Genomic DNA, 23,530 nt, shown 5'->3' with positions numbered 1-23,530 from the left:
TATGCAGAAAGATTTTTTTGTGCCATAAAGTCTTCCAGGACGCAACAAACTAGCTGGACTATTCCCAGTGTGCGAATATTATGGAAGATTGACTGAGAAATGGCAAGCATGAGCCGCCTTCCATCTATTCCATCATTGTAAACAGAGCACGTCAAACATCCACATGGCTTTAGATCTATGCAGACGGTGATGTACAAGTTACTTACCTTCGGTAACTAAATATCTGGTAGAGACATATTCTAGTTGCAGATTCCTTACCTTAGAATTTTCCCCCATGCGTCAGACTGGATCCGGAGATTTTTCTTCAAGCAATACCCTTGCGCATCGGTAGGTGGCATCGGTCAACTGGGCAGGCGTCATAGGTGTCGTGGTCGCCGTGATGACTTAAGGAGGAGTACATAGACGCCACCCTCACTCAGAGACGTCAGTTCTTTTCTTTACGCACCAAGCGCTGATCCGGAGAAGAGCTACCCTCGGCTATTTTTTGGCTGAATTCGACCGTTTTGGAACAGGAGAGGGATAGGCTTCCACACTCATTTCAAGACTTATGTCTCATGATATTAAACCCTCTGCATTCCTATACTTTATTCTTATTGAGGCTCCATCTGCTTTGCATGCTTTAAAAGTGGGAGTTACATTTCTAGTATTGGAATCACTGACAGACAGACTTGCTCTGATTATCCAGACATTTAAGAGTGTACAACTGTTTGCTGATTAATAAATTCAATCAGCTGAATTAAAAACAAAGTGACATGATGTAAACGAACAGTATAAGTAAAAAAATAAAAAAACGGGTGAACATCATGGGAGCTGAGAAATGCCAAGCACTGTAAAGCAATATATCCTTATCTTCTAAGAATGATAGTACTTTTGCTCTTTGTAAACAACTCAGACTCCACAAGACCTTCAAATGAAAAGCACACTTACCATCTGCTGCTGGTGTTCTCTGAAGCTTTGCAGTGAGATGTCGAGGATCCTCGAGGGTCCGGTGGGCTGACCTCATCTAACTGAGGAGTAAAAGAGTGGGATGGGGAGGTAAAGCCACTCTGTGGAGAGGAAGGGATTTGAGATGTCAACCCCTGTGAGCTCGGAATGTCCATATCTGGAATAGTAGCATTGCTGTTTTGTCGGGTGGGAGTCCCGGAACATCGCATTAACTCCCCTCCAGAGCAAGACGTGCCTTCCTTAGCTTCCTGTTTCCGCTTCCGATACTCTAACAGAGAAACCTAAAAAATAACAAAATAGATGGAATGTAAAGTTTGCCAAATGACAAAACAAACAAGCATTTACAATGCAACGGGTCTCGCGTTTGCTCATGTTAGAGCTGATCGCGTGGTCAACTCCTAACCCGACTTTTCACCTATCGGGCAAAAGTGCATTTATGTACATAACCCGAAAAAGTGAAATTAACTATGTAAAGCGCTCGACTTCTGCCAAGCGAGATCGCGCTCGTAAATTAGAGAAAAAGAAGTCCACGAGCCCGATGGAAAACAGCGAGCTTCGCATGTTTTCTGTACTTGGTCGTTGCGCTCAAGGAGGGCTAGCTACCGGAAAAGGCATGACGTATGCGTGCCTTCCACTAATTAAAGCAAGCAGATTTTATTAGGCAAGCCCACGAACCAATAAAAAACACTGACGTGAAGTTGACAGGGCTCCGAGCCCTTTTATAAATACTAAAGCGTCTCGCTGCGATACGCATGCGCGAGCGCATGCAACGCAGGCTAGACTGTAAAAAGGTTAGTGGCATATGTTCACAGTAGAAGCAAGGAGAACTCTAAAGGGGTCTTCAAACGGGCACGGGACCTCTAAGGGGGGCCTCAAGTGATCCAAGGGAGGGCACCAGGCTCTGGCCAAAGGAGGTATTATGCTGGTAAGAGGGTTTTGTTGTATGCTGAAAAAGGGTCAGCAGTAAACAAATATGTAATGGGTCATCACTAACATGTTTGTCATTTACAGCCAAGCTAGAAATATGTATCAAAAGGGAAGGGACTCCAAATCCTCTTCAAAGCCCCCACAACAACTTCTAAAACTCACACTGGGGCTTCTTTTACAGATTAGTAAGGCCTGCCTGATTAGAAAAGTATGTTTGTATTTGATGCCATCTTTTAAACAGTATCAGAACTCAACTGCCATGTTTTCATACGTCTACGCATTTAAACATTGCCAATTTAATAGAAATGCAAAAATTCGAAGGAGGGCCCGATGATTTTTTGTGTTTTAGAATAAACAAAATCAGCACCGGGAGGACCCTTCATTCAGAAAGACACAGCTTTTCAATGATCGTGAAACTATGATTTGTTAATATGATTCAACAGGACTTCTGCATAAAGAGTATAGAAGTAATGCTTCTGATGTGGAAGTGGTTCAATATCTGGAAGGCAGAATCATTGTGAACCTGTATGCTTTGAACAGAAGTAACCGTGCACACCTGTTGCAAGACAGCATTTTGCTTATGACAAATAATTTCAAATAAACATTCCAATATAGACTTTGCTATGGTTACTCCATATTTTATTGTGTCATCCTTTTGTAAAGTTGGTTCGCAGTAGTGATCCAGATCACAAGTTAATTTTCACACTGAAAAAACACAGGAACTTGGATGCTGAATAAATAGGGAACATCATGGTTTTAGAAAATAAAATAAAAAGCTAACTGGTGCACCCATGAGAACCCTAACATGAAATTATGCAGTGAATAATCAAAAGAAAATAATTCTAAAGGCCAGGAGTGCTCATGCCAGACGGGTCACTGTAGCTGGAGGCAGGAGGGAAGGGGCTAGCTCAACATGAGGGCTATCTACAGCTTTTGCTAGGGAGACCTTGGCAACTTAGATGAGCTCACAGAAGAAAGAGAAACCAAGAAGTGTAAACAGGACAAAGAAACCCAACATATTTTGTGGGACTCCTCTGCATCCAATGACTGCTTTCTTACCTGTTCAACCATCATGTACAATGTGACAACTCTTCCGTAGACTTCTGGCCTACTACTTCGCCTCTGTTGAGTACCATCTCTTCTGGGCAGTGCAGATTCTGATCTCCCTGGTATCACTATACATGCTGTCACAAGACTGTATTGCCTACAGTTTACAGACAATTTCTCCTTCTACCGCAACGGACACAGTGTGCCCACTGAGCACCCATACACTGCTTCGCCTTCTACTACAACTTACATTGCACCAACTGTGGGCTTCCTACCACACACACAGGTTTTACTGCTACCACAATAGACACTGCCATTTGTTTGTATGGCCCCTGAATGTCAACACGCTACTCTGGCTACCACTGTGTGCACTGTCATCCCAGAAATGACGACAAGCTAGAACAGAAATCGGTTACAAAGTACTTTAGGGAGTAGGAGGGGGTCGGAAGAAAATATGTACTTTGAGAGGGAAATGCTAAATATCACTGCAACTAGTAACTGTTCGGATTAGAAAACAAGAGCACAGTTTTTGGATTGTTTCTTAAAGATGCAATCGGTGATCGAACTTAAAATGCACAGCTTCCTGGGTTTTTCAAACAAAGCATTTCCCTAAATAGATTAACAAATGTATTTATTTTTGTGTTACGTTCATGGAGTAAGTGAGATCAAGCTTCAAACGCTTTAGCTTGCTTGCAATGTTTAGCATTGTAACTATGACAATGTGTTATTTTGCGGGCTGGATGACTATTTAGGGGTTGAACTTTGATTTAAAAATATGAAAGCCAAAGGGAAAGACAATCCTTTGATCCCAATCTATGCCATGCACGTCTGCATTCATTAGCTACTAGACATGCCCCCACTTCAGACCACTCATGAAGTGAGTCAAGTCCAAAGAGACCAGAAAGGTCTGTTGGATTATGCAGGACTGCACTGCGTGCCCAATCCTACGCCTCTAAGCCTCTCAGCACCCCCTGTTCCCTCCTACTTCCATTCCTTAATGTCAAGCTTCCTCTATACCACAGCAGGCACTCTGGCCCATCCCACCATGGTCCATTCACACTTCTGGCCATCATCTACCTCCAACCTGTTACTCCCATCCCAGAGTAAGTGGCACAAGGCAGAAACAGCAATAGACTCCATAGTCAGAAAGACCATTCCCGGCCTAAGACACTTTCCCAGTTGCTTACAATGCCCATACACTTGGTCTGTCTCTATTAATGAGTGGTGCAAAGTTGGACACAACCACTTGATTTGCAGTGGCGGCTGGGCATCTTGTTACTCTGAGGTTCACAAGTAAGCTGGCGACCAAGCGGAACTGCAGCAGACAGAAATGACCTGACAAATGGTTTGGATAATCTTGAAGTGTCATCACATTTGAGCTTTGCAGGACACCCGTATTTGATTCCTGAACACCAACTGCGTTGCCCGATTATGAATGTTTCGTTCTATTCTTACATTCATCAGGCTCAATTTACTAAAAATCTTAATTTCAATATGTAATGTAGGAAGAAAACGCCAAATGTCTGAAAAAGAAATGAAAGAAAACAGTAGGTTTGGCGGCATCTGAAACTTTGCACTTCAGCAATAAATACTTGCCTTCTTCCTCTGTGGCGGGTTTTGTGGAGAAGCTTTCACTCCGTCGCAGGGTCTTTCGCTAATGGGCGACATGGATTCTTGTGCTGTTTCCTTTAGAAATCCCTGCCCAAGTCTGCTAAAATAACCCTCACCAGGAGAGCCACAATACAGTGCGTCTGACTGCGAAGGCTTGGTCTCGCCTCCTCGCAAAGGTCCATCTGTTCGGGGGACAGCGTTCAAAGGGGAGTAGGCATACATTAAATTAAACTCTGTCCGGAAAGTCTGATCCGAGCACCGTAGAGGCGTCTGTCCGTCCCCACTCTTGACAAGAAAGCCAGTTTCCAAAGGGGCGTTGCTGATGTATGGAAGAGACGTGCTTGGGGACTGAGAAGCTAATTCTATGACACCAGTGCTGTGGGGAAGTGGGTTTTCAGGGCAGTCATGACTGCTGGGGTCCAAATATCCAGCCCTCGATACATCTGCATCAGTCTGTAGGCAAGGCTGTGGGACATGGGATAGGGAAGGTGTTAGAGCAGGAATAAGTGAGTGGTAAAATCAAGGAGAAAGAGGGAACAAGGAAAAGAAAAAGAAAAAAACATTAATGGCTTACAATGAATGGCACAGCAACACACAGCAGACAACAGCTTGCATTTATCACCTGATCCCACCTCATTTACAAGTTTGTCTTGAGTCAAATCTTTAGAGGGGCCATCTGGTGAGCGAGGTCTCAATTCATCTCAACACTCCAAGCTGACAAACAAAGCAATGCTCTCGAATGCCAACTGTCGCTGCTTGTTAGGAATGCAGGACTGATTACAGAGAGAACTTGTTTGGCTCTATACTGGATGGCCCCTTTAAACTAAAACTACAGCACCTACTTAATCTGCACTCTAGCCTTCTCAGAGCGAGTTTAAAGACAAGAGGACCAAACAAGTTTTATTGCTGCATGTCAATGTATGACCAATGCCTTCAGCGCCACTAGAATATCTCTAGAGACGAAGGACATGCTTTTCTGGGATGAGAGGTCATTTTGTGTCTGGGAATGTTTTCATGACGGTGCACCAGGGTCACCAGATTTATTGTTTTTGGAATGAAAGAATAAACACACAACAAACACGAAGCAGCTTTGTTACAGCAGTGCATGCAGTTTAAAAGCAGGACAATTAAAAATATAACCAACAGGCGGGAAAGCTGTAATCTACCCCCACATAGAAAGAACTTGCTGGCTTAGGAAGGTGAGATTTATGAATGTAATGTGTTCAGCACTTATTGCCATCACCTCAGGAGAAATTAGGCTCCGTTCAAGCCTCTAAATCATATTCGGAAGCAAGGCCCACCAAGACCCAATGCAGGAAATTGGGCTTTCTGTGGCTGCCAGCACAGAAAGAAAGTGCCTGAAAATGTATTCGAGGGCTCATCTCCCAGAATCTGTCCTCTGACGATGCCTTCTACTCACAACAAACTGATGCAAGGGTCCTTTCACTGGAGGCCTGGGCTGCAGTGACTCCTATCCAGCATTCGTGTCAATCACCACATGACCCACCACAACAGACTGGCTGAAATAACCTTAAATTCACTTCAAACGTACAGGGCAAAAAATGGAAGGTTTGTCCAGAGTTTTCATAACTAAGCACTATCCAACTAACAAAACCTGTATTACACACTTCCACGAAAGAACTAGGAATAAAGTGCTTACATGACATGAATACATTAGCTAACAAGGGTTTTCAAGTTTTGTGGCATTTACCTTTGCAAACAAGATGAAATCTGAGCAGAAGGGATTAGCAACAAGGACTTCAACCACCGATATCCCGAAAATAGTGTCTTCAATATGACAAATCATGCTTTAGAGCAGTCATTTATCCACTCTCCCAAAGGAGGGTAATCAATGATACGCTCATAGGTAAGAAGCAAAGGGAACGGAGTGTGCACCACCTACAGGAACTATTAAATGACCCATAGATTTAACTATCTGCTTAAGTAAAAAAATCTCCCAATGTGCAAGGGCTGTGGGTATCTGCCACCACACTGATTTGGAAGCACCAACACAGTACTCTCCTGACCCATGCCGCCAATATCACAATCAGTCAAGAACAAATAGGAAAACCAGTGCTTTAAGTTGGCATGACTGGCTGATTGGGAGGTTTCTATACTTAGCTGGTGCTTCAAGTTCTACATCATGGCACCTACATCAGCTGTTTGATTTTAACATTTACGAACAAGAGCATTCAGCAGATGGAGACTCCACAGTGAACATAATTTACTTTCTTCTCTTTCATTAAACGCTTGATGTTTCTTCCAACTTTAAATCCTTGTAATGCCAGACGCCGGCTGAAATGATGATATTCCAAGTAGAGCAAGAAGATCATTATGTAATGGAACTATGTCTGGTTTACCTATATAATGCTAGGGGAAGGCGATAAATTCAGTGGCCACACGCAACCAATGTTGCACTTTTCAAAGGTTGTATAGTTTGTTAAATAACTTCACTTAATTGAGGAGAATTCGGAGAATATCAAACAATATGGGTATATGTTACACAAAGTTTATTTTGGGTTGAAAATTGACAGTAATTGAGAGTTCAAATACTTCAAAAGATAATGGTTTAGGATCACCGAATTTGGAAAAATCCAAGTATTTATCAAAAGTAAGGATGAATCATTCAGTGTGCACTCAATGGAACACTGGTGAAAAACAATAGGGCTGCCCTACATGATGTTGGGGATCAATGCATGAATCTTAACAGGAGACCTTTTCAACGTAAAAAGCATTGTGGAACATTTTACACCCTGATTATGGGGCCAAAGTTATTTAACTAATAATTATTGATAATCACACAAGGACAAGGTCTGGCTATGCGCATGATCCCGGACAGACATAAAAATTCAAGAAGCCTGGCCACTGCAACCATTATTGTCACTAAGCCATACTTGATAGACGCCTCGGGATACCCAGCAACTTGTTATACGTAATGGTCATCTTCATTCAAATCCACATAATCAGAGTCAAGGTGTCCTGATGTGGAAGGTGTCACCGTACAAAGGAAGGTGACGGGGATTGAGAGGATGCCATCAGTTAGAGCTGTACTTCTTAAGGCTTGGGGATAGGAAGGATGTCACCTAGAGAATCACTAGATACTAGGATCTCCAAAGAGTGAGCTTAAAGTACTGAGAAAATTTCACATGCTGCACCAATCGTGCACTACAAGACGACATGTGGCTTCTGAATCGCAGTACTACATCTACTCACTGACCTACAGGTGACTCCTTTCAAAACAAGCCTTTGCAATGCAATGGGTCTCGTGTTTGCTCAAGTTAGAGCTATTAGCGTTGTAAATTCCTAACTGGGCTTCTGTTGCGCCATAAACTGAAAATAAAAAGTAAAACAGCTGACAGAAGCAAGTCAATTCAAAGCGCCATGGCCGCCGTGAGCACAAGAGTTATTGGGTCGCTGCGTGATTGTCTAGAAAGGATCGCGGCTGGGATGAAAGGCAAACCGAAACCGGAGTAGGGGCCATCACACACTAACAGGAAGAAGCGTGACGGGCAACAAAAATTTTCACTTAGTGAAACCGCCTTGGAGGGAACTCCGCACACATAGGAGGACATTTCACAAAATGCACTGATAATAATAAAGCATTTAAGACAAGCACAACAAAGAATGAATAGAAAGAGTGGGCGTGGTTAAAAGCCCCCAGAGAGATTACAACAGGCCAGAGCGCTTGCACACTCGACCCTAAAAACAATCCTATCATGGTCATTTATTATTTGAAGGCTCACTACACTTAAAAAGGTATCTGGGCATCAGCAGGTTCAAAGTCAGGGAGTCATAATTCTGAACAGAAGAGCTTTCTGGTGAACTCAAATCTTCTTGGGGAGCCCATTCTACCAAAGAACCCTATCACTGGAGTCAGGCTTACCGTTACATATATGGAAGCACGTCACATATATGCTGTACTATTTTATCTTTTATTTAAGCCCTAGAATTTCTTTTGTGAAACCAGCATATATGGAACCTCCACAATCAAGTTAAGAGCGTCTAATGGCCCGAAGCAACAGTAGTGAAAACCACATCAGATAAAAATTGAAGAACCCACCATTTAGCAAAGATGTATAAATAACAGATCTTGATGAATTTACCATGCCTGTTGGTAATGGTAAGCTTCACACCAGTGATAAGGGTTCTTTGGTAGAATGGGCTCCCCCTAGACCTCAGAAGATTTAATTGATTACCCGGGAAAACTAAAATCGCGCAAGTCACTGCTTCCTATGCAAGATTACTAGTATCAGTTCACCGAGCAGATACACTGACCAGAAAAAAAGGCTATTTTCATTTTGGTAATGGTGCATCTTGTGGACACTCTTCCAGCAGATTCCGTAACATACCCCAGCAGTCAAACGGGACCTAGAAACTTCAATGTAACAAGGTCACTGGTAGAGGGCGCTGGACTCACTCGGCAACAGAAGTGACATCAAGTGACTCCACTAAGGCCATAAAGCTACCAACAGCCAGAGCACCGACCTCAGTTACCATTCATTAGTTTCTAGGCATGGGCGGAAAGAGTACACTGACCTAAAAGAAGGACTGCAGTACCAAACAAAGCAATATGGGGATCTTCTAACCTTCTCTATAAATCATCCATCAGACAGGGAAGCAGGTGGGTCCGTGAGGAATCTACAGGTAAAGTATCCACCAAAAAGATCATTGCTGCAGGTAAATAACTTTCTTCTGAAGGACACTTCTACTTGAAGACTACTAATGTGTAAAACAGATCCCACGGCCATACCCTACGCTGGAGGACAGCTGAAAAAAGAATAAACCAGGAAATCTTTTAAGACTGACCTGGCAGTGTTCATCTCTACACACTTCTGAATTATGACAATAGTGTTTTGGAAAGGTTAAGGGGGCCCACACAGCCCATTTACAGATCTCTGCAATCAGGAAGCCTCACATGAGTGCATGGTTGATAGACTTAGCACTGGTGGAACAGGCACCTATTTCCCCTCTGGTGGCTCCTTTTTGGCAAAGGTATAGCAGGTCTTAATGCAAAGGATGGTCCACCGTAACAGAGTCCTCTTCTGAACTGCCTTACCCTTTTTGGCACCACTGTAGCCAACAAAGAGTGGGTCATCCGACTGGTAATCCTAGGTGTGGTCCAGTTAGTCACCCATCTCCAGTGGAAGCTGAAGAAAGCTCAATTGTCCTAGCTCAATTGCCAAGCATCTAGGTGGAGGCCTCAGAGATTGGGGTGCTGGACCAGTCGCCACAACTAGGAGAGAAGGTCCCGCTGCAACGGAAGACCGAGCGAGGATCTTCCACACCCTTCTCGGACAATTTGGGACCATAAGAATAACTGGGGCCCGGTCAAGAGAATCTTCCTCAGAACTAGAGGAATCAAGGGATTACGTAATGCAGCTGAAAGTTCCATCTCAACTGAAACACCCCACAAGACTCCCCTCTATGGGTACTGCAGGGCACAAACCTGCAAGCACTGAGCATTTTCCGAGGAAGTGAATAAATCCATCTGAGAAGTGCCCCCGTTGGGCGAAGATGTCCTGGACTACCTCTGATAGGAGACGTTACTCATGATCTGCAAGTTAACGCAAGTTCAGGCTGTCAGCTCTGACATTCAGAGGCACCCGCTAGGTGATTGGCTATGAAGAGCCTAGGTCGAACAGCAGAGACGCAGTCGACAGCAAATGCCACACCATCATCTCTGGCTAGCTGTCTTTGAGCAGCCAGTAATCCAGGTAGGGGAAAATAGGAATACCAGACTGTCTGAAATGGGTTGCAACCACTTCCATGAAGACCTGAGGTACCAAAGCCAAACCAAAGTACCGCAAAGTGGTAGTGTGTAAAATCCATTACAAACCCCAAGAACCTCCGATGAGCTCACAGGATAGGGATGTGGAAGTACGCATCCTCCAGTCTCCAAGCTTCAATGTCCGTAGAAGCTGAGTGAGCGTCAGAATTTTCAACATTTCTTTTTTGAGGAACAAGTTTAGACTGCTGCGGTCTAGGATGGGACATAGACCGTGTCCTTCTTGGACACCAGGAAGTAGCACACATAACAACCCCACCCTATATCCCTTTCTGGCACTAACTCCACCGCTTCTTTCAAAAGGAGAGTGGCCACCTCCTGCTGTAGAATGGCTAAATAGTAGGGAGCAGGTAGGATGGAAAAGTGGACTGGAGGGTGGAACCTGAAGGAAGGGAAAGGTGTAGCCCTTTCTTATAATTTAAAGGACCCACTGGTCCAAAGTAGCAGCCTTCCAGACTTGAAGAAAACGGGACATCCACTCTCCCACAAGCTCAGAGCGTTACATGTCAGAACAACAGCGGCCTGCACCATGAATGCGTCTCTACAATGCATTCCTTTACCACGCAAGTCATTACAATGACTTGCCTTGGGGAAAATGCTGGACTTTGGAATAGCACAATTTACTATTCCAACTCCAGTCTGCACCACAGTAGGTAAAGTGTTGGACTTAAAGTCGAACAACGCTTTCCCCAAGGGAAGCAGTTGTAATGAGTTACGTGGCAAAGGTTCAGGCTGCGTTGTAAAGGCACAGGGTGGTTCGAGATGTTTTGTTAAGGCTGTTTCCCACTTAGAGTGAGATTGGAGAAACAAACTAGGCCTGCTTCACTGGAAGCTGTGGGAGAGGAGGAGGGCTGCAAGGCAGATTCACGGCCCCTTCCTCCACTGTGGCCCCCGGTATTGGCAGACACTGAGATTAACCTACTGTCAAGTGATTGATATTGCCGGGGTGAATGGACTAACCCTTCCAAAGCCATGAAAGCGGCAAAAGTAACAAACGTCCTTAGCTGATGATGGAAGCTGAAGTCCCAGTGATTTGGCGGAGGCTCTTGAAGATTTAAATCTTTCCAGAAATGATTCCACTGTGTCGCTGAGGAAAGGTGCCCTTGTCAAAAGGGAGATCTGTAAGACTTGCTTGGACAAGTGAGGAAAAGTTGGATGTTCAAAGCCAGTATAATGACTCATCGGGATGGAAGTGTCCATGGAACAGGTGACGGAGTCCGCAGTGTTGAGCCCAGACATTATGTGTCTAGATGCATTCTAATCGGCAATTGTAAAGAAATGGCTCCCTGTTGCAGTTACCCCCCACTTTTTGCCTGATACTGATGCTGACTTGACTGAGAAGAGTGCTGGGACCCTGCTAACCAGGCCCCAGCACCAGTGTTCCTTCACCTAAAATGTACCATTGTATCCACAATTGGCACACCCTGGCATTCAGATAAGTCCCTTGTAACTGGTACTTCTAGTACCAAGGGCCCTGATGCCAAGGAAGGTCTCTAAGGGATGCAGCATGTCTTATGCCACCCTAGAGACCCCTCACTCAGCACAGACACACTGCTTACAAGCCTGTGTGTGCTAGTGAGAACAAAATGAGTAAGTCGACATGGCACTCCCCTCAGGGTGCCATGCCAGCCTCTCACTGCCTATGCAGTATAGGTAAGACACCCCTCTAGCAGGCCTTACAGCCCTAAGGCAGGGTGCACTATACCATAGGTGAGGGTACCAGTGCATGAGCATGGTACCCCTACAGTGTCTAAACAAAACCTTAGACATTGTAAGTGCAGGGTAGCCATAAGAGTATATGGTCTGGGAGTCTGTCAAACACGAACTCCACAGCACCATAATGGCTACACTGAAAACTGGGAAGTTTGGTATCAAACTTCTCAGCACAATAAATGCACACTGATGCCAGTGTACATTTTATTATAAAATACACCCCAGAGGGCACCTTAGAGGTGCCCCCTGAAACTTAACCGACTATCTGTGTAGGCTGACTAGTTTTAGCAGCCTGCCACAAACCGAGACATGTTGCTGGCCCCATGGGGAGAGTGCCTTTGTCACTCTGAGGCCAGTAACAAAGCCTGCACTGGGTGGAGATGCTAACACCTCCCCCAGGTAGGAATTGTCACACCTGGCGGTGAGCCTCAAAGGCTCACCTCCTTTGTGCCAACCCAGCAGGACACTCCAGCTAGTGGAGTTGCCCGCCCCCTCCGGCCAGGCCCCACTTTTGGCGGCAAGGCCGGAGAAAATAATGAGAAAAACAAGGAGGAGTCACTGGCCAGTCAGGACAGCCCCTAAGGTGTCCTGAGCTGAAGTGACTAACTTTTAGAAATCCTCCATCTTGCAGATGGAGGATTCCCCCAATAGGGTTAGGATTGTGACCCCCTCCCCTTGGGAGGAGGCACAAAGAGGGTGTACCCACCATCAGGGCTAGTAGCCATTGGCTACTAACCCCCCAGACCTAAACACGCCCTTAAATTTAGTATTTAAGGGCTACCCTGAACCCTAGAAAATTAGATTCCTGCAACTACAAGAAGAAGGACTGCCCAGCTGAAAACCCCTGCAGCGGAAGACCAGAAGACGACAACTGCCTTGGCTCCAGAAACTCACCGGCCTGTCTCCTGCCCTCCAAAGATCCTGCTCCAGCGACGCCTTCCAAAGGGACCAGCGACCTCGACATCCTCTGAGGACTGCCCCTGCTTCGAAAAGACAAGAAACTCCCGAGGACAGCGGACCTGCTCCAAGAAAAGCTGCAACTTTGTTTCCAGCAACTTTAAAGAACCCTGCAAGCTCCCCGCAAGAAGCGTGAGACTTGCAACACTGCACCCGGCGACCCCGACTCGGCTGGTGGCGATCCAACACCTCAGGAGGGACCCCAGGACTTCTCTGATACTGTGAGTACCAAAACCTGTCCCCCCTGAGCCCCCACAGCGCCGCCTGCAGAGGGAATCCCGAGGCTTCCCCTGACCGCGACTCTTTGAACCTAAAGTCCCGACGCCTGGGAGAGACCCTGCACCCGCAGCCCCCAGGACCTGAAGGACCGGACTTTCACTGGAGAAGTGACCCCCAGGAGTCCCTCTCCCTTGCCCAAGTGGAGGTTTCCCCGAGGAATCCCCCCCTTGCCTGCCTGCAGCGCTGAAGAGATCCCGAGATCTCTCATAGACTAACATTGCGAACCCGACGCTTGTTTCTACACTGCACCCGGCCGCCCCCGCGCCGCTGAGGGTGAAATTTCTGTGTGGACTTGTGTCCCCCCCGGTGCCCTACAAAACCCCCCTGGTCTGCCCTCCGAAGACGCGGGTACTTACCTGCAAGCAGACCGGAACCGGGGCACCCCCTTCTCTCCATTCTAGCCTATGCGTTTTGGGCACCACTTTGAACTCTGCACCTGACCGGCTGTAGGAAGTTGGCTCTGTATGTGCTATTTCAAAGTAAGGAATAGCATGCACAGAGTCCAAGGGTTCCCCTTAGAGGTAAAATAGTGGTAAAAATAGATAATACTAATGCTCTATTTTGTGGTAGTGTGGTCGAGCAGTAGGCTTATCCAAGGAGTAGTGTTAAGCATTTGTTGTACATACACATAGACAATAAATGAGGTACACACACTCAGAGACAAATCCAGCCAATAGGTTGTTATATAGAAAAATATCTTTTCTTAGTTTATTTTAAGAACCACAGGTTCAAATTCTACATGTAATATCTCATTCGAAAGGTATTGCAGGTAAGTACTTTAGGAACTTCAAATCATCAAAATTGCATGTATACTTTTCAAGTTATTGACAAATAGCTGTTTTAAAAGTGGACACTTAGTGCAATTTTCACAGTTCCTAGGGGAGGTAAGTATTTGTTAGTTTTACCAGGTAAGTAAGACACTTACAGGGTTCAGTTCTTGGTCCAAGGTAGCCCACCGTTGGGGGTTCGGAGCAACCCCAAAGTCACCACACCAGCAGCTCAGGGCCGGTCAGGTGCAGAGTTCAAAGTGGTGCCCAAAACACATAGGCTAGAATGGAGAGAAGGGGGTGCCCCGGTTCCGGTCTGCTTGCAGGTAAGTACCCGCGTCTTCGGAGGACAGACCAGGGGGGTTTTGTAGGGCACCGGGGGGGACACAAGTCCACACAGAAATTTCACCCTCAGCAGCGCGGGGGCGGCCGGGTGCAGTGTAGAAACAAGCGTCGGGTTCGCAATGTTAGTCTATGAGAGATCTCGGGATCTCTTCAGCGCTGCAGGCAGGCAAGGGGGGGATTCCTCGGGGAAACCTCCACTTGGGCGAGGGAGAGGGACTCCTGGGGGTCGCTTCTCCAGTGAAAGTCCGGTCCTTCAGGTCCTGGGGGCTGCGGGTGCAGGGTCTCTCCCAGGCGTCGGGACTTTAGGTTCAAAGAGTCGCGGTCAGGGGAAGCCTCGGGATTCCCTCTGCAGGCGGCGCTGTGGGGGCTCAGGGGGGACAGGTTTTGGTACTCACAGTATCAGAGTAGTCCTGGGGTCCCTCCTGAGGTGTTGGATCGCCACCAGCCGAGTCGGGGTCGCCGGGTGCAGTGTTGCAAGTCTCACGCTTCTTGCGGGGAGTTTGCAGGGTTCTTTAAAGCTGCTGGAAACAAAGTTGCAGCTTTTCTTGGAGCAGGTCCGCTGTCCTCGGGAGTTTCTTGTCTTTTCGAAGCAGGGGCAGTCCTCAGAGGATATCGAGGTCGCTGGTCCCTTCGGAAGGCGTCGCTGGAGCAGGATCTTTGGAAGGCAGGAGACAGGCCGGTGAGTTTCTGGAGCCAAGGCAGTTGTCGTCTTCTGGTCTTCCGCTGCAGGGGTTTTCAGCTGGGCAGTCCTTCTTCTTGTTGCAGGAATCTAATTTTCTAGGGTTCAGGGTAGCCCTTAAATACTAAATTTAAGGGCGTGTTTAGGTCTGGGGGGTTAGTAGCCAATGGCTACTAGCCCTGAGGGTGGGTACACCCTCTTTGTGCCTCCTCCCAAGGGGAGGGGGTCACAATCCTAACCCTATTGGGGGAATCCTCCATCTGCAAGATGGAGGATTTCTAAAAGTTAGAGTCACCTCAGCTCAGGACACCTTAGGGGCTGTCCTGACTGGCCAGTGACTCCTCCTTGTTATTCTCATTATTTTCTCCGGCCTTGCCGCCAAAAGTGGGGCCTGGCCGGAGGGGGCGGGCAACTCCACTAGCTGGAGTGTCCTGCTGGGTTGGCACAAAGGAGGTGAGCCTTTGAGGCTCACCGCCAGGTGTGACAATTCCTGCTTGGGAGAGGTGTTAGCATCTCCACCCAGTGCAGGCTTTGTTACTGGCCTCAGAGTGACAAAGGCACTCTCCCCATGGGGCCAGCAACATGTCTCGGTTTGTGGCAGGCTGCTAAAACTAGTCAGCCTACACAGATAGTCGGTTAAGTTTCAGGGGGCACCTCTAAGGTGCCCTCTGTGGTGTATTTTACAATAAAATGTACACTGGCATCAGTGTGCATTTATTGTGCTGAGAAGTTTGATACCAAATGTAAGGAAATGCCTCCTTGGCATGGTTGCCCCCTGACTTTTTGCCTTTGCTGATGCTATGTTTACAATTGAAAGTGTGCTGAGGCCTGCTAACCAGGCCCCAGCACCAGTGTTCTTTCCCTAACCTGTACTTTTGTATCCACAATTGGCAGACCCTGGCATCCAGATAAGTCCCTTGTAACTGGTACTTCTAGTACCAAGGGCCCTGATGCCAAGGAAGGTCTCTAAGGGCTGCAGCATGTCTTATGCCACCCTGGAGACCTCTCACTCAGCACAGACACACTGCTTACCAGCTTGTGTGTGCTAGTGAGGACAAAACGAGTAAGTCGACATGGCACTCCCCTCAGGGTGCCATGCCAGCCTCTCACTGCCTATGCAGTATAGGTAAGACACCCCTCTAGCAGGCCTTACAGCCCTAAGGCAGGGTGCACTATACCATAGGTGAGGGTACCAGTGCATGAGCATGGTACCCCTACAGTGTCTAAACAAAACCTTAGACATTGTAAGTGCAGGGTAGCCATAAGAGTATATGGTCTGGGAGTCTGTCAAACACGAACTCCACAGCACCATAATGGCTACACTGAAAACTGGGAAGTTTGGTATCAAACTTCTCAGCACAATAAATGCACACTGATGCCAGTGTACATTTTATTGTAAAATACACCACAGAGGGCACCTTAGAGGTGCCCCCTGAAACTTAACCGACTATCTGTGTAGGCTGACTAGTTTTAGCAGCCTGCCACAAACCGAGACATGTTGCTGGCCCCATGGGGAGAGTGCCTTTGTCACTCTGAGGCCAGTAACAAAGCCTGCACTGGGTGGAGATGCTAACACCTCTCCCAGGCAGGAATTGTCACACCTGGCGGTGAGCCTCAAAGGCTCACCTCCTTTGTGACAACCCAGCAGGACACTCCAGCTAGTGGAGTTGCCCGCCCCCTCCGGCCAGGCCCCACTTTTTGGCGGCAAGGCCGGAGAAAATAATGAGAATAACAAGGAGGAGTCACTGGCCAGTCAGGACAGCCCCTAAGGTGTCCTGAGCTGAGGTGACTCTAACTTTTAGAAATCCTCCATCTTGCAGATGGAGGATTCCCCCAATAGGGTTAGGATTGTGACCCCCTCCCCTTGGGAGGAGGCACAAAGAGGGTGTACCCACCCTCAGGGCTAGTAGCCATTGGCTACTAACCCCCCAGACCTAAACACGCCCTTAAATTTAGTATTTAAGGGCTACCCTGAACCCTAGAAAATTAGATTCCTGCAACTACAAGAAGAAGGACTGCCCAGCTGAAAACCCCTGCAGCGGAAGACCAGAAGACGACAACTGCCTTGGCTCCAGAAACTCACCGGCCTGTCTCCTGCCTTCCAAAGATCCTGCTCCAGCGACGCCTTCCAAAGGGACCAGCGACCTCGACATCCTCTGAGGACTGCCCCTGCTTCGAAAAGACAAGAAACTCCCGAGGACAGCGGACCTGCTCCAAGAAAAGCTGCAACTTTGTTTCCAGCAGCTTTAAAGAACCCTGCAAGCTCCCCGCAAGAAGCGTGAGACTTGCAACACTGCACCCGGCGACCCCGACTCGGCTGGTGGAGATCCGACGCCTCAGGAGGGACCCCAGGACTACTCTGATACTGTGAGTACCAAAACCTGTCCCCCCTGAGCCCCCACAGCGCCGCCTGCAGAGGGAATCCCGAGGCTTCCCCTGACCGCGACTCTTTGAACCTAAAGTCCCGATGCCTGGGAGAGACCCTGCACCCGCAGCCCCCAGGACCTGAAGGACCGGACTTTCACTGGAGAAGTGACCCCCAGGAGTCCCTCTCCCTTGCCCAAGTGGAGGTTTCCCCGAGGAACCCCCCCCTTGCCTGCCTGCAGCGCTGAAGAGATCCCGAGATCTCTCATAGACTAACATTGCGAACCCGACGCTTGTTTCTACACTGCACCCGGCCGCCCCCGCGCCGCTGAGGGTGAAATTTCTGTGTGGACTTGTGTCCCCCCCGGTGCCCTACAAAACCCCCCTGGTCTGCCCTCCGAAGACGCGGGTACTTACCTGCAAGCAGACCGGAACCGGGGCACCCCCTTCTCTCCATTCTAGCCTATGTGTTTTGGGCACCACTTTGAACTCTGCACCTGACCGGCCCTGAGCTGCTGGTGTGGTGACTTTGGGGTTGCTCTGAACCCCCAACGGTGGGCTACCTTGGACCAAGAACTGAACCCTGTAAGTGTCTTACTTACCTGGTAAAACTAACAAATACTTACCTCCCCTAGGAACTGTGAAAATTGCACTAAGTGTCCACTTTTAAAACAGCTATTTGTGAATAACTTGAAAAGTATACATGCAATTTTGATGATTTGAAGTTCCTAAAGTACTTACCTGCAATACCTTTCGAATGAGCTATTACATGTAGAATTTGAACCTGTGGTTCTTAAAATAAACTAAGAAAAGATATTTTTCTATATAAAAACCTATTGGCTGGATTTGTCTCTGAGTGTGTGTACCTCATTTATTGTCTATGTGTATGTACAACAAATGCTTAACACTACTCCTTGGATAAGCCTACTGCTCGACCACACTACCACAAAATAGAGCATTAGTATTATCTATTTTTACCACTATTTTACCTCTAAGGGGAACCCTTGGACTCTGTGCATGCTATTCCTTACTTTGAAATAGCACATACAGAGCCAACTTCCTACACCAAACTTCCCAGTTTTCAGTGTAGCCATTATGGTGCTGTGGAGTTCGTGTAAAACAGACTCCCAGACCATATACTCTTATGGCTACCCTGCACTTACAATGTCTAAGGTTTTGCTTAGACACTGTAGGGGCACAGTGCTCATGCACTGGTACCCTCACCTATGGTATAGTGCACCCTGCCTTAGGGCGGTAAGGCCTGCTAGAGGGGTGTCTTATCTATACTGCATAGGCAGTGAGAGGCTGGCATGGCACCCTGAGGGGAGTGCCATGTCGACTTACTCATTTTGTTCTCACTAGCACACACAGGCTTGTAAGCAGTGTGGCTGTGCTGAGTGAGGGGTCTCTAGGGTGGCATAATGCATGCTGCAGCCCTTAGAGACCTTCCCTGGCATCAGGGCCCTTGGTACCAGAGGTACCAGTTACAAGGGACTTATCTGGATGCCAGGGTGTGCCAATTGTGGGATCAATGGTACATTTTAGGTGAAAGAACACTGGTGCTGGGGCCTGGTTAGCAGGGTCCCAGCACACTTCTCAGTCAAGTCAGCATCAGTATCAGGCAAAAAGTGGGGGGTAACTGCAACAGGGAGCCATTTCTTTACACAAGCCCCCCCCAGCCCACAGGCCAGGAGACTCAGCCAACGCTGGAAGAGTCTTCCTAGTCTGTCAGGCGAGGAAGAGTAGAGGAAATGGCTGGTTTGTTGCAGGGCCTACTCTGCCTTACATCCTCCTGTTCAGGTCATTCCCTCTGGGGAACTGACCCACTTCCACAGTGATAGGACCTAGTCTGAACTGCCTCTTGTCTGTGCTTTTTATGTCTTCACCCATTCTCTCTATTTTGAGGTCAGAGGTATCCACCTCTGCTAATCTTATCTTAGCCAGGGTCACCCCTAGCTTACCCAAAGAGGTTACCCAGAGCTGGAGTAACCCCACCATGACCAACAGGGTCAGGGGGCCTAACTTGTTATTTGGCAGGGGGTCAGACCACCATGCCAAGGATAGTGCAGCCATAAAGGCTAACACCCAGCAGAGGCCACTGACAGCTGTCAGTGCCCAGAACCACACCCTTAGCTCTTCACCTACAAGGGAAGGGGCTAAGTTACAGGCTTCTTTGGGTTCAGGGTGCCTGTCTGCTGTATTAGAGTGGGGGGTTACCACATCTTGTAGTAAACACCCTTCTTCCACTCTTTCTTCTGTTAGCTGAGGAGCCACCCACTCAGGCTTAACAGTTGCCTGACTAGCCAGGACTTCTTGTGGGTCAGGTTGGACTTTATCAGAGCCATTTTTGGAGTTCTCCCCTACTGGAGCAGAATCTCCCTGGCTTGCTGTAACCTTGGCTAAAGGTTGTCCACCCTTCCTACTCTGTTTTCTTTTTTTCTTCTTCTGGGGCCTGCTGGCATTTACTGCAGAGGCAGGACTTCCAGAATCCTTGGGAGAGGACTGGCACTGGACCAGTTCCTCTCTTGGGCTCTGACTAACCTCTGGGTAGTCATTTCCAAGGAGACAATCAAGGGGGAGGTCTGTACTGACTACTACCCTTCTCCAGCTAAGAGTGCCACCCACTTCTATGGGTACTAAAGCCACAGGCCTCTTAGTGACCCTGTCTAGGCTAACTCTTACCCTGGCAGTCTCACCTGGGATGTACTGGTTTGAGAGCACCAGCCTGTCATGCACAATAGTGTGACTGGCACAAGTGTCTCTCAGGGCAGTGGTTGGGATTCCATTCACCAGTAGGTGGTGGAAGTGTCTACTTCCCTCTGGAATCTCCAACTCACCTGTTGGGCCCTGTTTCCAGTTGAAGGCTATGAAGACCTCCTCATCTGAGGAGTCATCTCCCATGGCTACACTGGTTACCCCTGGAATCTTGTTCTGGGGTTTGTTTTTGGGACAAGAAGTGTCCTTGGTGTGGTGCCCAGACTGTTTACAGTTGTGGCACCATGCCTTAGTGGCATCCCAGTTCTTACCCTGGTACCCACCTTTGTTTTGGGTTGTGTCTTGGGGCCCACCCACCTGTTCTGGTTTTTGGGGGCCTACAGAGGACTCTTTTTCTTTGTTTCTAGTGTCACCCACTTTCTCCTGGGGAGTTTTTGTAACCCCTTTCTTTTGGTCACCCCCAGTGGAAGTTTTGGTTACCCTAGTCTTGACCCAGTGGTCTGCCTTCTTTCCCAATTCTTGGGGAGAAATTGGACCTAGGTCTACCAGATACTGATGCAACTTTTCATTGAAGCAGTTACTTAAAATGTGTTCTTTCATAAACAAATTATAAAGCCCAACATAGTCACACACTTCATTTCCAGTTAACCAACCATCTAGTGTTTTTACTGAGTAGTCTACAAAATCAACCCAGGTCTGGCTCGAGGATTTTTGAGCCCCCCTGAATCTAATTCTATACTCCTCAGTGGAGAATCCAAAGCCCTCAATCAGGGTACCCTTCATGAGGTCATAAGATTCTGCATCTTTTCCAGAGAGTGTGAGGAGTCTATCCCTACACTTTCCAGTGAACATTTCCCAAAGGAGAGCACCCCAGTGAGATCTGTTTACTTTTCTGGTTACACAAGCCCTCTCAAAAGCTGTGAACCATTTGGTGATGTCATCACCATCTTCATATTTTGTTACAATCCCTTTGGGGATTTTTAGGATGTCAGGAGAATCTCTGACCCTATTTAAGTTGCTGCCACCATCGATGGGTCCTAGGCCCATCTCTTGTCTTTCCCTCTCTATGGCTAGGATCTGTCTTTCCAAAGCCAATCTTTTGGCCATCCTGGCTAACTGGATGTCCTCTTCACTGGAGTTATCCTCAGTGATTTCAGAGTTGTTGGTCCCTCCTGTGAGGGAACCAGCATCTCTGACTATTATTTGTGGAGTCAGGGCTTGAGAAGCCCTGCTCTCCCTAAGTAGGACTGGAGGGGGGGAATTTCCCTCCAAGTCACTATCTTCATCCTCTGAGTTGCCATCCTCAGAGGGGTTGGCCTTTTCAAACTCTGCCAAAAGCTCCTGGAGCTGTACTTTGGTAGGTTTGGGGCCCATTGCTATTTTCTTTAGTTTACAGAGTGACCTTAGCTCTCTCATCTGTAGATGGAGGTAAGGTGTGGTGTCGAGTTCCACCACATTCACATCTGTGCTAGACATTTTGCTTCTAAAAGTTGGAATACTTTTTAAGAATCTACAACTGGTTCTAGAATCTAATTCAAACTTTTACAAACTTTTAAACTCTAAAAGAAATGCTAAACAGGATCTAACACAAGGCCCTAGCAGGTCTTTTAAGAATTTAGAAAACTTTTCAAATTGCAAAAATCAATTTCTAATGACAATTTTGGAATTTGTCGTGTGATCAGGTATTGGCTGAGTAGTCCAGCAAATGCAAAGTCTTGTACCCCACCGCTGATCCACCAATGTAGGAAGTTGGCTCTGTATGTGCTATTTCAAAGTAAGGAATAGCATGCACAGAGTCCAAGGGTTCCCCTTAGAGGTAAAATAGTGGTAAAAATAGATAATACTAATGCTCTATTTTGTGGTAGTGTGGTCGAGCAGTAGGCTTATCCAAGGAGTAGTGTTAAGCATTTGTTGTACATACACATAGACAATAAATGAGGTACACACACTCAGAGACAAATCCAGCCAATAGGTTTTTATATAGAAAAATATCTTTTCTTAGTTTATTTTAAGAACCACAGGTTCAAATTCTACATGTAATATCTCATTCGAAAGGTATTGCAGGTAAGTACTTTAGGAACTTCAAATCATCAAAATTGCATGTATACTTTTCAAGTTATTGACAAATAGCTGTTTTAAAAGTGGACACTTAGTGCAATTTTCACAGTTCCTAGGGGAGGTAAGTATTTGTTAGTTTTACCAGGTAAGTAAGACACTTACAGGGTTCAGTTCTTGGTCCAAGGTAGCCCACCGTTGGGGGTTCGGAGCAACCCCAAAGTCACCACACCAGCAGCTCAGGGCCGGTCAGGTGCAGAGTTCAAAGTGGTGCCCAAAACACATAGGCTAGAATGGAGAGAAGGGGGTGCCCCGGTTCCGGTCTGCTTGCAGGTAAGTACCCGCGTCTTCGGAGGACAGACCAGGGGGGTTTTGTAGGGCACCGGGGGGGACACAAGTCCACACAGAAATTTCACCCTCAGCAGCGCGGGGGCGGCCGGGTGCAGTGTAGAAACAAGCGTCGGGTTCGCAATGTTAGTCTATGAGAGATCTCGGGATCTCTTCAGCGCTGCAGGCAGGCAAGGGGGGGATTCCTCGGGGAAACCTCCACTTGGGCGAGGGAGAGGGACTCCTGGGGGTCGCTTCTCCAGTGAAAGTCCGGTCCTTCAGGTCCTGGGGGCTGCGGGTGCAGGGTCTCTCCCAGGCGTCGGGACTTTAGGTTCAAAGAGTCGCGGTCAGGGGAAGCCTCGGGATTCCCTCTGCAGGCGGCGCTGTGGGGGCTCAGGGGGGACAGGTTTTGGTACTCACAGTATCAGAGTAGTCCTGGGGTCCCTCCTGAGGTGTTGGATCGCCACCAGCCGAGTCGGGGTCGCCGGGTGCAGTGTTGCAAGTCTCACGCTTCTTGCGGGGAGTTTGCAGGGTTCTTTAAAGCTGCTGGAAACAAAGTTGCAGCTTTTCTTGGAGCAGGTCCGCTGTCCTCGGGAGTTTCTTGTCTTTTCGAAGCAGGGGCAGTCCTCAGAGGATGTCGAGGTCGCTGGTCCCTTCGGAAGGCGTCGCTGGAGCAGGATCTTTGGAAGGCAGGAGACAGGCCGGTGAGTTTCTGGAGCCAAGGCAGTTGTCGTCTTCTGGTCTTCCGCTGCAGGGGTTTTCAGCTGGGCAGTCCTTCTTCTTGTTGCAGGAATCTAATTTTCTAGGGTTCAGGGTAGCCCTTAAATACTAAATTTAAGGGCGTGTTTAGGTCTGGGGGGTTAGTAGCCAATGGCTACTAGCCCTGAGGGTGGGTACACCCTCTTTGTGCCTCCTCCCAAGGGGAGGGGGTCACAATCCTAACCCTATTGGGGGAATCCTCCATCTGCAAGATGGAGGATTTCTAAAAGTTAGAGTCACCTCAGCTCAGGACAC

At 47.6% G+C, this 23,530-nt stretch overlaps 1 protein-coding gene across 9 annotated transcripts in view; it reads right to left on the bottom strand.

Moving 5' to 3' along the window:
* SETD5 (SET domain containing 5) overlaps positions 1-23,530 on the bottom strand; it is a 313,379-nt gene that overhangs the window by 66,774 nt on the left and 223,075 nt on the right. For all 9 annotated transcript variants that reach the window (XM_069206129.1, XM_069206133.1, XM_069206132.1 and 6 more), the window contains 2 exons: positions 4,516-4,995; positions 928-1,226 (listed from right to left, as the gene is read on the bottom strand). In XM_069206129.1, coding sequence (XP_069062230.1) covers positions 928-1,226; positions 4,516-4,995 — 779 coding nt within the window. The remainder of the gene's footprint in view (positions 1-927; positions 1,227-4,515; positions 4,996-23,530) is intronic.

Source organism: Pleurodeles waltl, chromosome 9 (assembly GCF_031143425.1).
Source record: "Pleurodeles waltl isolate 20211129_DDA chromosome 9, aPleWal1.hap1.20221129, whole genome shotgun sequence".
Taxonomy (NCBI): domain Eukaryota; kingdom Metazoa; phylum Chordata; class Amphibia; order Caudata; family Salamandridae; genus Pleurodeles; species Pleurodeles waltl.
Note: the sequence above shows the minus strand (reverse complement) of the source record. Positions and strands in the feature narration are given on the sequence as shown.